Raw genomic sequence first — 14,907 nt, 5'->3', positions numbered from 1 at the left:
GCAGAACCTGTACCTTCTGATGGATTCATTCTCCTACGAGTAACTGCATTTGCCATCAACTCATTTCAAGTGTTGAACAAATGCCAAGCACTGTGTTAGATGCTGGGAAATGTAGGATACTGATTCTTGTCCTCAAGAAGCTCAAAGGAAGAAGGAAAGAAGAGGGTCATTGTCAGGATTCTTTTAAAAATATCCCTCCATTGATGCTCATATTGAATGAGAGTCAAGGATGAGAATTACTGCTTTTGTGCACATGGAATCCTTCCTCTAAGCCCTGATTACCTGCAGATATTCGTAACAGAAAGGGTGGGATTATAATAAAAGAAAGGAAGAAAGTTGTGTGTTGGGGGGAGAATGAAAAAAGAGGTGGTTAAACTGACAAAGTAAAAAGTGAATATTGCATGTTGTGTCTTGGTTGCCCACAACTTCCTGGCTCAGTTATCTCTCTTCCACGTTCCCCTCATGAAAATTTACTAGAACTTTTTTCCTTTAGACTGAATATCAAGTCAAAAACAATATAGAATTGCTTATTATAACTTTATATCAAGTCAAAAACAATATAGAATTGCTTATTATAACTTTAGGGCGATTACTTTTTTAAAATTCTTAATTTATTACGGAGAAGATGTAAAACAAAAAGCCAAAACCAATACATTTCTAATGGTGAAACTGTAGGCACAGTGCCAACTTGGGATGTCCTTTTGGGTGGAAGCAAGGGGAACTCAGCAATCCTATCATAAACCATGCCATCTTATGTTTCTATGTGAGAATGATATGGATGCTTAGTAAGTTATGAACTCCTAGCCCTTTGGCGGTTTTCATTAAGGTTTTGCTCTGAGGTTTTATCTTGTTCTTTTGTTTGGAACTGTTCCTCTTCTTCTTCATTTTCCCTGTCTCTCTGTGTTGGTTTCTACGCATTACAGGAAATAGCCACCTCTTCCAGTCTTGAAGGAGTGGTCTCCTATAAGAAATGAACCTTATTGTTCAACCCTGTCCTAGTTCTTCGTTGTCTCTCAAACCTTTGTGATTGTCCAAGCCAGCCTATTCTATCTGTAATGGCTCCTGGTAGTTCAGGGAGTGCCAAGACCTGTCAGTGTCCCAGAGGGGAGGATCTCAGCCCAGAGATGCAGGCTGATTAGAAGCCAGACCCTCAAGTACCAGCTTTTAAAGTATGCAAATATATACAATCCTATGGGGCCACAAGTGTAAGCCCCACAGGCCACCAGTGCTAAATGACCTAGACATGTCCCTTGGCAACTGTGGCAAAGATAGGGGCTCCAGACAAGCGTATGAGCCTCTGTAGGAGATAACTGGGAGCTGTAGCGAGGCAGAGAGAGAGCACGCAGGGATGGTGCACTGGTCTAGACCCTTAGATGTATGCCAAAGGTCAAGCCTGCCCCCACCCCAGGCCAAAGCTCCAGAACAAGCAAATGTGCCTCTTTGCAGAAAGACTGAGGGTAGGTTTCAGGCTGCTGTCTGTGCAGTGCCCTGAGGTTCCGGGGCGACAGGGTGAGGGGTGGGCTGCAGGGGGGAGGGGGCGCACAGCCTACCAAGAACTAGCTTCTGTTCCAGGCCTGTGAGACTCAGGAATACAAACCCCCCACCCCCACAGCGGGCAATCAAGGGGGCCTCCCCTGGCGGCAGCTGCAGAGAACAGGGCCCCACAGTAAAAACTGGGGCGCCAGAGGTGTGTAAATCTACCCTCCAGGAGATCCTGGGGCTGAGCAGCACAACGGGGCGCGAGCTTAAAGATGGAGCCCACCAGCCGGAGCCAGGCGGAGGGAGCATGTAGACACGGCACCCAACCGGGAAAAAACAAAGAAGGAAGGAGAAGTCTGTAGTTAAAAACAAACACGCAACACAAAGAAGATGGCACTGGAGCCGCCACCGCCCACCCGCTCGCTGATGCCAGACAGGAGAGCGAACGACGGCGCCTGCCAGGCTCCCACCCAGGAGAGCATCCCCGAAGGCCCCCACATGTGTGTCAGACAGGAGGCCTGCCCGTCAGGGCGAAGCTCCAGGACACGCACGTGTCCCGGCGCCCCTGACCCAGGGTTTCTGCCCTGGACCCTGGGGTGGCTAAGTCGGCGCGAGCCCTTTAAGAGCTGCTTCCAGGGCATCCCAGCCTTGTGGGGCTCGGGGTGCGACCCCCATTGGTTTTCAAGGCTAAATGTTTCGGGGGGCTTGTCTCTCAGGTGCAGGTCTTTAAAGGTGGGGTGCCTTGATAGGGGGTTCACGCCCCCCTCAGCTCCTCAGGGAGAAGGCCTGGGTTTTGAGTTCCCTCTCCAGGGTTGGTCCTCCCCACCCAGGGTGGGGTTCCTGGCAAGACTGTGGCCCAGCCTCTCCTACCTGCGAAGCAGGAGTCTCAGCCAATGTTTCTGGGGTTCTTTTGTTTTCGTTTTTGTTTTCAGAGGAAGTTGTTCCCCACGTAGCTGTAGATTCGGTGTGTTGTCCGGAGGACGTGCGTGCAGGATCCTCCTAGGTCTCCATCTTGAACCGGAACCTGGCTCCTTTCTCCCTTTGGCATTTTTATATTAAAAAGACCTTATTAGCTTAAGGATGACCCCATGCTTTTTAAAAGTCACTGTTGATTTTTGAAAGGCTCCCCTCCAGAATTACAAAAAGACCTCAGCATTCTTAACTGGTAATTGACTCCTATAAACTCTATGTTCAAAGAAATCACAGTTAATAAAAGGGTAAATATGATGCCGGCTAATGTTTATACTTATGTAGGTATCTAAAAAATAAAGAGTTGGCTCTTTATAGTTATAGGAATATTTCTAAAAATATATTACAATTTTCTTCTCTTAAGCAGAACCTTGTATAGAAGATCCAGCCCCACCCCCACCCCACCCCAAGTAGCCAGATACATCCACTGCATCAGAGAATATTAAGATTGTTAAGCCAGGAAAATAAAGACAAAGGCAGAGTAAAAGTATAGCCTAATTGGTTACCCTGAGGTCCATTTTGTATTTAGAAAAGACAAAATAAATGCACGACTGTTCTCTTTTTTCTAAAACAGCTTCAAAATAATGAGTTCATTCCCTTTTATCCCTCAACGGTGACCAATCAACTGAGCTGCTGTAGAATCATTAGGAACTTACAGATATAATCATATTTGTGTTTGTGTGTTTGAAATAATTGCAATTATTATGAATTTGGGGTGCTCAAAATGACCCATCCTTGCCTAGTGGGAACCTATTTTAATTGATTCTTCGGTCCTTTTGACACCCTGGTAGAGGTTGATAGCTTCCTTGCTTTCTGTAAATATTTATAGAGACAATATCTGGGATTTGCTTTAAAATTATGGCACAGGAAAAAGAGGTATAGATGAAACAGGATTGACCATGGGTTGAAAATTGCCCCATGGAGGTACCTTACATTATTCTCTTACATTTGTAAATGTCTGAAATTTCCAAAATAAAAAGTAGAGATTAAAAAAGTTCAGCCTGTGACTTCCAAAATAGGACCTTGAAATCCTTACTAAGACAGTAGTCTTAAATGCCTGGTTTTGATGGGAGAAAAAGGGATTTGTAAGTTCCCAAGTCTTCTCTTGACTTACCAAGAAAAAGTATAGAGGTCTCAAAATCAAAGGTAGTGAACTTTCTGATAATGAGGATATTCCCCCAGCCCCAGGAAGGCATGAAACCCTCTCTAAGACAGAAAACAGGAGGGTGGAGGGTGAAGAGAGTGGAAAATGGTGAGCTGAAAGTCCCAAAGGTTTTCCTGGTGGGTACCTCTTGACAGTTTTGGTCATATTCACAAAGCAGGCTAAAAATGGCTTCTGAGGGTAACCTGTTTGTCTCATCTTCTTCCACTCTTCAGCCCAGATTCTTGCCACTCATCCCCAAATAGACTGACTCAATTTCTTGGGGTCCAGGAAATCTTGCTTTCCAAACAGGGCAGGAAAGAACACTGGGCTGGGAGTCCAGGCGCCAGCATTTGAGCCCTGTGACTCAAAATGGCACTGTGTCTTGGGTCTCAATTTCATCACCCATTAAAGGAAAGGTCAGCCTGCAAGACTCAAGATCCTTCAGTGTCCCGATCTTCCAAACCCGAGATTTCAGGACCCCTGGGCCTGAACACACAGCCCTGCAGGCCTTTATGCCTTTTCACTGAACGTCTTTTCCACCATTACACATTACACAACCTCCTAAAGAAATATACGACTGCTGTCACTTTTTGCAGATAATTGGGAGACGAGGTGCCCAGCACAGATAAACCCCAAAGTTGGCAGCACTTTCAGGCTTTGGGAATCAGGCGCGTCACCGACCTGTACGATTTCTCCTCTCTGTCCTTGCTCGCCCGCAAATCCTGACCCCCGTCCCCACTGCGGAGAAATCTCCTAAGAGACGGCAGCCGGCGTAGCCTCTGCGCCCGGGAGGCGTGGAGCAGAGGGCGCGGGAGCCGAGCGCGCTGCGGCCACGCTCCCCGCGCAGAGGCGAGAGGGAGGGGCCGGCGGGGGCCGGGCAGTACCAGAGGCGGCGCGCGGGGCTCGCCGCGGCTCAGTCTCCTCCAGAGCCCAGCCCCGGCCGGCGAGAGCGGCGGCGAGCGCGAGCCGGAGCCGGAGACCGGGCCTCGCAGCAGGGAGGCTGAGGGCCAGGGAAAGCGGCGGACCCGAGTGGAGGGCCGCGCTCGGGCCCCCGCCGCGTGCGCGTCCTCCTGGCGGATCCCGGTAAGTGCGGGCGGCCGAGTCCCCGCCAGCCGCCAGGCTTGGTGGCCGCAGTGGTCGTTGTCCCCGGATCCGGTGGCGCGCATCCCGCTGCTGCACCACAGGCTCACAGGTGGCTCCGCGGTGGACGTGGGTGCCCCAGGCCCCGCAAGGAGTTAGCTAACTCCCTCCGCTCAGGGGCGCGGTTTCCGAGCCCACGGCTTCTTCCACCCCAACCGCCCTTGCTTCCGGCTCCGAGGTGGGGGGCGCGGTGGGGCAGGGCCTGCCGTCGGGGTAGACACGCCAGAGGAAAGCTCCCCTTCCCCAAACCACCCACAGACGATTCGTGGAGATGCGGGCCAAGCGCCTCCCCAAGCTGCGTCCCCGCTTGCTAGTGGGGCGTCTGTCCTTTAGTTTTATTTTCCTATTAACCCACCAGGGAAAGTTTGGGACCACACAAGGCAAAGTTGGGGCGCAGCTGGGGGTGCACTTCTCCGGCAGAGGCAGCTCCCGTGGAGCGAAGCGGCAGAATTGCAGGTGGAGCCGGCTCGCTGGAGCTGATCCTGCGCCCTGGGAGTTGAGTCTGTCCCTGCCCGTAGCCTTGGCCAGGCATTGTGACAATCCCCGGAGCGCTGCGAGTCGCTTAATCTTTGGTGCTAAGCGTCAACATCTGCAGCCAGCCGAGAATCTCTGTGATGGGTAGCAGCATCTTAGCCTGGTTTGACTTGTGTTCTTGCTCTGCTGTGCAAACCTGAGCTCCAGCTAATCTCAGTGTTTAACTGGCGTGTGTTTAATTAGCTTATTTTACACCTGAGATCATCTCAGCAAGCCTCTAAAATGAAATCGTTGATATAAAAAGCAACAACAACAGTGTTTTTAAAGAAAATTTTAAATAGGAACCTTTAGAATATCCACTGTGGTGTCTAGATATCTAGTTTTACCCATCTGTGTGGGATAGAGAATGAAAACTGCTTGAATATCTACCCTACTAGAAGAGTCAGTGTTGGGGCTATTTTTGTCAGATTTTGTGGACAGAAGGATTGCTGCAGCTTGCATATTGTTTACGAAACACACACTGAGTCTCTAGAAATAGCCTACTTGTTAGTTGTCTGATTTACTATGTTGTCTATTTTACATATGACTAAAGGTTGTTTTTAAAAATAAGCTTTAGCTGAAAACAATATCTAGATGTTTAGGGAAGACAGTCCATGTCACCAGAGCATTCTTTTGTAAACTTGAATTTTTAAAGGGCTGTTTTTCTGCATCAGATATAGGAGAAGCTTTTCATGAAAAAATAAGATGCTGAGATCTTTATGTGTATAGGAAAAGAGTGCTATCTTCTCCAACACTCAGTGCTTTCAAATGATAGATTAGATCAGAAAAGTGCCTTCTGGAATTATATAATTGGGCTGAAAGAAAACGTAATGAGTAATTATTGGTTGTCAGGTACTTAGTTCTAAAAGAAGTGGTATCTTTTATCACTGGGCAGTTATTTGTTACATGATTAAAAGTGGAATAAACTGATAGATTTTCATCTACAAATTTTTTATATTTAACACACACATCTACATAGTCTAACCAACATTGGATTTACCAAAATGTTTGAATTTATAAATACATGATTGTTATAAGCACTTACTAGGTGCCACATCTTATTCTAAGTGTCTCATCCTCAAAGCAGTCCTTGGTGGCAGGTGCTGTAATAGTTCTTATTTTTGAGATGGGGAAATGGAGGCACAGAGAAGTTAAGTAACTTTCCTAAGGTCAAACACAGGATGGGACTTTATCATACCTGCAATGTTCTTTTGTAGAAAAGACATATGCTTTTGTCATTTACTTATCCTTGTTTTAATTTTTATTTAAGCATAAATGTCGGAAATATTTCCCGTGAAGCATAAGAATCCCTGATTGTGAAAGGGCCCCACAAGCACCGTTGACTCTAACGTGAAGAAAAGTATGAGAGAACCATCTGGTTGAGTCTACAATTGGAAGACCACCACATCCACCAGAAGACCCAGGATGGATCTGCACCAAAGCTCTGCCATCACTTTCCTTGAGAAATGGTGTTTGGAGAAGTCACTGTCTGGCTGCAGGAGACATTATAATGTCAGGAAAAAACTGAAGTTAATTCGAATCTTGGGCCTTCTCATGGGCCTAGTAGCCATCAGCACCGTCTCATTTTCAATCAGTGCCTTTTCTGAGACAGAGACACGGAGCACAGAAGAGGCCGTTGGTGCAAGTGGCCCTAGCACAGCACACAGTTACCGCCAGAGAACTCTCTTAGATTTGAATGACAAGATTCTGGATTATACTCCACAGCCACCTCTTTCTCAGGAAGGCACATCTGAGAATACTACAGGTCATGCCCAAGGAGACTACCCAAGAGACATCTTCTCCCTCGAGGAGCGAAGAAAAGGCGCCATCATTCTGCACGTCATTGGAATGATCTACATGTTCATAGCCTTAGCCATTGTCTGTGATGAGTTCTTTGTCCCTTCTTTGACTGTCATCACTGAGAAACTGGGCATCTCTGACGATGTGGCTGGAGCCACCTTCATGGCTGCCGGGGGCTCGGCCCCAGAACTTTTCACATCTCTCATAGGGGTATTTATTGCTCACAGCAATGTTGGCATAGGCACAATCGTGGGCTCAGCAGTGTTCAATATCCTCTTTGTTATTGGCATGTGTGCTCTGTTTTCTAGAGAAATCTTAAACCTGACATGGTGGCCGCTCTTTCGGGATGTGTCCTTCTACATCGTTGACTTGATCATGCTGATCATATTTTTCCTGGATAATGTTATCATGTGGTGGGAAAGCTTGCTTCTCTTAACAGCTTACTTTGGCTATGTGGTTTTCATGAAATTCAACGTCCAAGTAGAAAGATGGGTGAAGCAAATGATAAATCGCAATAAAGTCGTCAAGGTGACAGCACCAGAGGCCCAAGCAAAGGTTGGTGGTGGTGGTTGTTTATTTAATGTTCTAAATAATTGTGTTTTTGAGATCTACCACTTTTTTAAGGGGGTGGTGTTTGGGGTTAGCGTGGATAGAGATTGCTTTCTGTAGTTTTGTGGTAACCAGACTGACATGGCAGTGGGAAAACATAATTTGGGGATATTCTGGTGGATATCTCCTAAATTCTCCAGCTCTTTGCTTCAGAGTGAAACATTGATAAATATAGGTTATGTAAGTATCCCAGAGTGGACTCAATGGTTATTTACATCTGGAAGTAGGCATAATAATTTTGTGAACAATTTAATTTTCACAGGAGAGAGTGTGTGTGTAGCTTAGCGAATTGCAGGTATCTTTTTTTAAGTATGCACATGTGAACGATCGAGAACCATCTCTTTAATGACATTTAAGGAAGAAAGCTTGTTTGGATCACCAGAGCTGTACCTTTAAGTCAGCAACAGGCCCAGAAGGACTGGTCATTGGAATGGTCACAGCCGTTTTTCTTAATCCACACAATGATCTTGAGACCACTTGACCAGGAGCTGATGGAGACCCATGAGGAGGGAATCATTGCCAAGCCCTTCTGTCTGCCTCCATGGCTTGATGGCCCATTTTGCATACCATGATAAACATCACCCAAGATATTTTACAATAGAATTTGAGGGAGTTTTAATGACAAGAGTGGCCATCCTTCCACTTAGGGGGTGAGCACATTGGTGTAGAGCTGAGAATAAATTGATCTGCAAAAACGTAAACTAATTTTCTAAAATAATGGATAAGCAACACAAATAAAATCTTAAGTATAGAAATGAAGTTCTGACTTATATCCTAACATTGGAATGTTGTCTCTGAATGTGATTTTAAACAGAAAACCAAAATACATATGCAGAGTTTTCATACTAGCATCTGGGGAAAATCTCATGTATGCAAAAACAGATGTTGAGTGGAGAGTGCGATATTTTATCAAAAAAAAAAAGGAGAGAGATATTAACTTAGCATAATTCATTTATGTTCAGGTTGAATGGCCACCCATCATTTTTGTAGTAACCATGACATGGAAGCAAAAAAACCCACAAAACCCCAAACACCAGTAATATTGCCGCTCATTACATGTAAAAGAAAAATGTTTTCTACTATATTTTTTTCTGATATTTCACTCAGTGTATGGTTGTTAGAAACTGAAGTAAAAAAAAAAAGTCATTTAGCAGTAGACATGGCAAGTAAGCATTCAGATGTTAGAACTGAATATATATCTTTGAGGGCATCCTTGGACCCCTCTCCCTGCTCTAATTTTGTAGCCAAAAAGATGATCCCTCAAGCCTGATTGCTAGTTTGAGCGGTTTGCATTAATAATCTATGTGTTTATTCCAATTAGAGTACTTAGTAATTGCCAAGGGAAAGGCATATTTTTTTAGAGTCAAGGAAACGATTTGGTGTCTTATAAATATCCTGGGCACATCAAGGGTAAAAAGCCTTTTCGAGGATTTGGTATATTTTTGCTTTGTTACACAACAGTGGAACTTCATTACCTTAATCACAGATTCTGCTGAAGGTTATACTGACAACATTTGTGAGAAAGGAATTTGCAGAGCAATCTAATGGTGTATTAAAGATTGCAGGGGGATTTTATATTCTGATTTGAGGAGGAGCTGGTTTTGTGCATTTGGGAATAACTTTTTAAATACAGTTTACAGGCAATATTTAATCAATTGTAAACCACTCATTAAAGTAGTTCTGGCAGAATCTTTACCTACTATAGTAGGTGACTGTCATGTCATTTTTATGATATTTTAAAGTCAGAGGCTTAGGCTGACAATCCTTAACAGTCGTTATTCAAATCCATAATTTAGTGCTATGCTTAATATTGTGCAGTTTTTAAATTTGGAAATTCTGGATTTACCTAATTAAAAAAGAAAGTAGATTAGATTCATGTTTATTTCTCCTGTTTCTTATTTTCCCCCCAAAATATGTTCATTGTATTATTTCCCTTGTAGCACTAAATGGCTTTAATTTATTCCTTTTAATCGTTATTATTTCTTTTGGCATTCAGGAACTAAATTGAACTATAAATTATCACGGGAATAGAATTTTTTGAACATAGCTATGTCTTGTTTGGTGTTCCTCAGAAATGCTAGAACACATTTTTTAGGTAGAACAGTGTCTGATGATAAGTGATTTCCTTCAGGAAATTTCACCTTGGCAATTTCACTTTTGAAGTATTGTTGGGAAAAAATTTTGTTTCAGCAGTTAGCCTTTACCATATGCCTGATTTCAGAATCTTATGGAGGTTTGGCTGCCCAAGCACTGAACATAAGGTGTCCCAAAGAGGGATGTGTCCTTGAATGTGGCCGTCTCGGTCTCTAACCTGCAGCACTGATTTCTGACTCCCTACCCCACCATCCTGCAGAAGTCAGTGCTTCTGATATCATGAAACCACGCAGGAAAGAGACCCTAACCCAAATGCAGCACTCAGTGAAGTCTTCATGGAGAGGAATGTGCTGTAGAAGAATTTAGGAAACAAAATATTCGGCGTGTTTTCGTGGTCTTCTTTGTACAACTATGGAGCATGGGAGTTTAGGAAACTAGAGGTAAAATATTTTAGATGTTCTTTTACACATCATCAGCGGTTCTTGCTAAAAAATCATCAACTCTGCTGGGCTCTTGGCAGTGAACTGTTTTGGAAACTATTTGCTTCATAGACCAGTTGAAAATTCGAATTCGGTTCCATTATTGAGGATATATGTCATGGGGCAACTGGGAAGCATGGAAAAATGTGAGCGGGCGTACTCTTTCATAGTTACAGCAATAGTTTCTCATCTCATTTAATTTTTACACCCCGTGTGTGGTTTTTATTTGTGATTACTATTATTTCTTTTACTGATAATAATATCCTTTTTAAAAAGTTGTGTGGTGTCATGACAGGGTCAGTATATCTGGGGCATTGACTCAGGGTATAAAAATATAAACTCTCTGAGCCTCGGTTTCCTAATTTGGACATGAATGCCTACTTCATGAAACTAGGAAAATTATTAAATGAAGAAATGGATGCTAAGCAGCTAACATAGCCCTTGGGAAATGTGGGTTGTTCAATAAATGTTAGTTCTTTTCCTTTTATCATCTGTTCTTAAATGAAAAGAGAGTCAAAATAATTTTTTTAATATTTATTTAGTTGAGAGAGCGAGCATGCATGTGAGCAGGGGGAAGGGCAGAGGGAGAGGGAAAGAGAGAATCTCCAGCAGACTTCCCCCTGAGCAACAGAGCCTGATATGGGGCTCCATCCCACGACACTGAGACCATGACCTGGGCTGAAATCAAGAGTCCAACGCTCAACTGACTGAGACACCCAGGCGCCCCTAAAATAAATTATTTTAAATGCAAAAATTTCACATTTTTTAAAAACTAGAATTCATGCCAGTGAATCATTGAGTTAAGCAGGTCATTGTCTCCCTTAGGGGCATAGACTGTTTGTCATAGTATGATATTTATAAGCCCTCGTTCACATACAGTGAATATATGCAGGCCAGGTATTATCATAAACTCTAAGGAAACCTCCAAATGCATTTATTGTCCTGAAATTTCATTGTGTAGAATTTGGCTTGAACTAAGTAGGCCATTAATTAGGGTTAAGAAATATCGATGCTGAGCAGAGATTTTTGTTTTAAAGGTATTCTTATTTATAAAATTAGGGGGACTCTCTTCTAAAAACCTCTCCGTAGCTGGTCAGGATTAACTTTGAATCCTGCAGGATGTGAAGCAGCAGAGTTTCAGGGCATCCGGGTCATTTTGCTGTCTATGCCCCTGGCCTTGGCAGCTGAGGTCCCTTGATCTGTTATGGTGCTAGGCCCTCATTGGCCTAGAAAGCAGCTGTCCATGGTATTTAACTTCTTAGATTTGGCATTATAATCTGACAGCAAGTCAGCCCAGTTCTAATGAAGGGAATGGTCTAAATAAAGGCGCTTAAGGCTGGATCCTTGAAGACTAGGCTAGTTAGTAATTTACATGTGCTTTGCTTTATTCAGTTTGTATGTTCCTGAAAAGTTCTTTGTAAATAGTTTCTGTAGTTCGAATTGTTATTAATGTTCATGAGAAAAACAAAATTGAAACCATACTATAAATATTTCTCACAAGGTGAAGTTGTGCTTATAAGGTGCTAAACGATAAATAATGTTATCAATACAAATGTGNAGGCTAGTTAGTAATTTACATGTGCTTTGCTTTATTCAGTTTGTATGTTCCTGAAAAGTTCTTTGTAAATAGAGTTTCTGTAGTTCGAATTGTTTGTTATTAATGTTCATGAGAAAAACAAAATTGAAACCATACTATAAATATTTCTCACAAGGTGAAGTTGTGCTTATAAGGTGCTAAACGATAAATAATGTTATCAATACAAATGTATGTGTCCAAGCTTGCTTATGGCACAGAAGATACTATATATTCAACCTTTGTTTCCCCTCCACACCTAGTAAATAAATTAGTAAAATTAATGTACAAACTTCAGAAAGGTAAGGAAAGATCATCCTTATAATAAATAAAAGGGTGGTGGACTTGGAAACTCTCTGTCCCTCTCACAAGAAAGAAAATTTAGGCATTAAAGTTCTTAACTGACTAGGTGTCTGTGGATGTAGTAAGTTTATCGAGGGATACAGCACCGTGCTCTTTTCCTTGGTTTGTTTCCTTCTACATATATTAAAAGCAAACCCTTTAGTTACTGCATGTGATTCAGAGAGTGAACAGGCATTTCGACAGATCCAGAAAACCCAGCAGATCTTCATACACAGAAGTCAGATTACCTTTGGCTTTTCATCCTGGCTTCTCTGATTTCTCCAGCAATAGAAGACCTAAACTTTGTGAATCCTGGCAATGTTGAGAGCAAGGATTTACCACCATTTCCCTTCCTTCCTCCCTTCTCCTTTGTCTCATTCTCCTCCCACGCCTCCCCTTCCTCTCTTCCCCTTTTCTTTCCTTTTCTGTCTGTCTGTCTCTCTTTCTGGTAGAACCAGATCATTTGTATTTTAACTTTGACAAGGAATGGGATTGTTATGTTAAACTGTTCTTTGGCTGTTGGGGAGGCAAGTACATCATCTTCAGTGTGGATTTGACTGGTTTCATTTTTTCATTCTTTTATTTTCAACCTTCTTTTGTTTTAAATAGGTCCCTAGTAACCAGAATATAGCTACATTTTGCTTAATTCAGTTTGACAATCATTTTTTAACTGGAAAGTTTAGTTTATTTACATTGATTGTGATTACTGTTTCATTTGGATTCTATTATGCTATTTTATGCTTTCTATTCATTCTAATCTGTTTCCTTTTTATAATTTTTTCTTACTTTTTTTTTTTTTTTGGAGAAGGGGAGCATTGAATTTTTTTCCCTAAATTTCTTTTTCCCTTTAATAGTGTGGGATTTATACACTCTATTTCTATTCTTTTAATGTTGGCCTATAAATTTTAATGTGTATAGTTAACATAGTATCAGTTAATTACACTCCTGTGAAACAACCTAAGGACCTTAGAACCCTTCAGCCCTATCACCTCTCCCCTGCTATGATTCAAAGTCCGTGATTTAAGTTCTACCTTCATGTTTTATAACAGCTTTATTGAGGTATAACTTCACTTTTTTAACCCTACAAATTAGACATTGTCATCATGCCATCAGTGTTTTTAGAGTTAACCATTTTTTACCAGCTTTTCCCCTCTTCATTCTTTGCCCCATTTCCGACCTTTTTTCTATGAGTTTTTTTTTCCTCTACTGACTTATATTTTTTATAAGTTCCTTTAGCAAGACTCTATTAATGGCAGATGCTCCTGTTTGTATTTGCTTAAAGATGTACTTCACTTTTAGTCCTGAAACACAGTGTGGATAGAAAATTATTTTCTCATTTGACTTTGAAAACTAGATTCCACTGTCTCTGACTTCCATTTTTACTGTTGAAAAAAACCATTGTCAGTGTGAATGTTGCTCCCTTGTAAGAAATCTGTCTTTTCTTGGTTAGCTTTCTATAAAAGACCAACCCTAACAGCTCTCGTTGGCAGCCCTGTCAGGACCCCTCTCTCTCTTGAGAGCTTTTTCTGCATCTTTGCTTAATAAACTCCTATCACTCTACTCACAGAAAGAAAGAAAGAAAGAAAGAAAGAAAGAAAGAAAGAAAGAAAGAAAGAAATCTGTCTTTTCTTTTTGACTACATTTAAGGTTTTCTTTTTGTTTCTGGTGGTTAGCATTTTCCTTAGCCATGTCAGGTAATGTTTTCTTAATTATTGGTCCCCTACGTATGATTCACTAGACTTCCTGAATTTGCGGGTTAGTGTATTCTGCCAATTTCAATCCTACCTCATTTTTCCTGTAGTCGTCTATAATTTTGATTAAACAGATGTACCATCTCAACCCATCTGCCACATCTTGCAACTACTCCTCTTTTCCTCTGTTCCTCATTCTGCTCCTTTCTTTATGTCGACCTCCTAGCTTCTAATTCTCTCTTCAATTTTGTCTAATCAACTCTAAAGCTCATCCATTTAATTTCTAATATTATTATATATTTCATTTCTAGAAGTTTTTTTGTGGCTCTTTCATATCTGTTAGGTTGGCTTTCATTGTTTCTTATTCCTTAATCATTTATTGACTTCTTTTATTTCTATAGAAATGCTGAATTCATTAATATTTCATAATCGATATTCCTAGTGACAATATCCTTGAAGATCTAGTTTTGCTGTTTAATTGGTTCTCAATGATACGGAGTTGCTTTCTTACATATTTCGTTTAAAAAAAAACAATAACTTTGAATTCCTATTCCTTGGAACTTTACCCATGGGAAGTCACTGAGGCCTGGGTTTTAAGTGTGTTCCTTGGAAGAGGACTGTATTTGTCCTTCAGGCAAGTCCCTGGTAGCACAACCAGCCTGGCATCATTCTAACCTAAATGTTTGACTTTTTTCTACCCAGGTAGTGTGAATTCAGACTCCAAACCCATGTGAGTGAGCCAGTGGTAGAAATTCTTAAAGGTGACTCCTCTCTCTCTCTCTTTTTTCAATATCAATATCATTTAAAACCAAGACCAAAATAGGCACATTCTACTGTTTCCCCTTGCTAGGCAAGTTTTTTTCCTCCTTATTCACCTGCTAAGAGTATCAACCCTTCATTTTTAGCTTGTTGGAAGTGGAGGTCTCTGAATTACCTCCTTCCTACTAGGCCCTTGTTTGTAGCTTCTAAAAACCTAGTCTTTGGCCACTGGAGAATGGCAAGTACTTTGAAGGCAAAGCAATACAGACCCCTCTGAATTTGTGCTTACTTGGTGTTGTTGGTTCTAAGAAACCC

General features: G+C 42.1%; 1 protein-coding gene across 2 annotated transcripts in view; it reads left to right on the top strand.

Moving 5' to 3' along the window:
- The first annotated feature begins 4,516 nt into the window (after positions 1-4,516).
- The window catches only part of SLC24A2 (solute carrier family 24 member 2), a 261,954-nt gene continuing 251,563 nt past the window's right edge, over positions 4,517-14,907 (top strand). The window contains exons 1-2 of one of the 2 annotated variants that reach the window (XM_034663968.1): positions 4,517-4,675; positions 6,516-7,600. In XM_034663968.1, coding sequence (XP_034519859.1) covers positions 6,671-7,600 — 930 coding nt within the window. In that variant the 5' untranslated portion in view covers positions 4,517-4,675; positions 6,516-6,670. The remainder of the gene's footprint in view (positions 4,676-6,515; positions 7,601-14,907) is intronic. The other variant, XM_034663969.1, reaches the window with a different exon arrangement.

This window comes from Ailuropoda melanoleuca, chromosome 7 (assembly GCF_002007445.2).
Source record: "Ailuropoda melanoleuca isolate Jingjing chromosome 7, ASM200744v2, whole genome shotgun sequence".
Lineage (NCBI taxonomy): Eukaryota > Metazoa > Chordata > Mammalia > Carnivora > Ursidae > Ailuropoda > Ailuropoda melanoleuca.
Note: the sequence above shows the minus strand (reverse complement) of the source record. Positions and strands in the feature narration are given on the sequence as shown.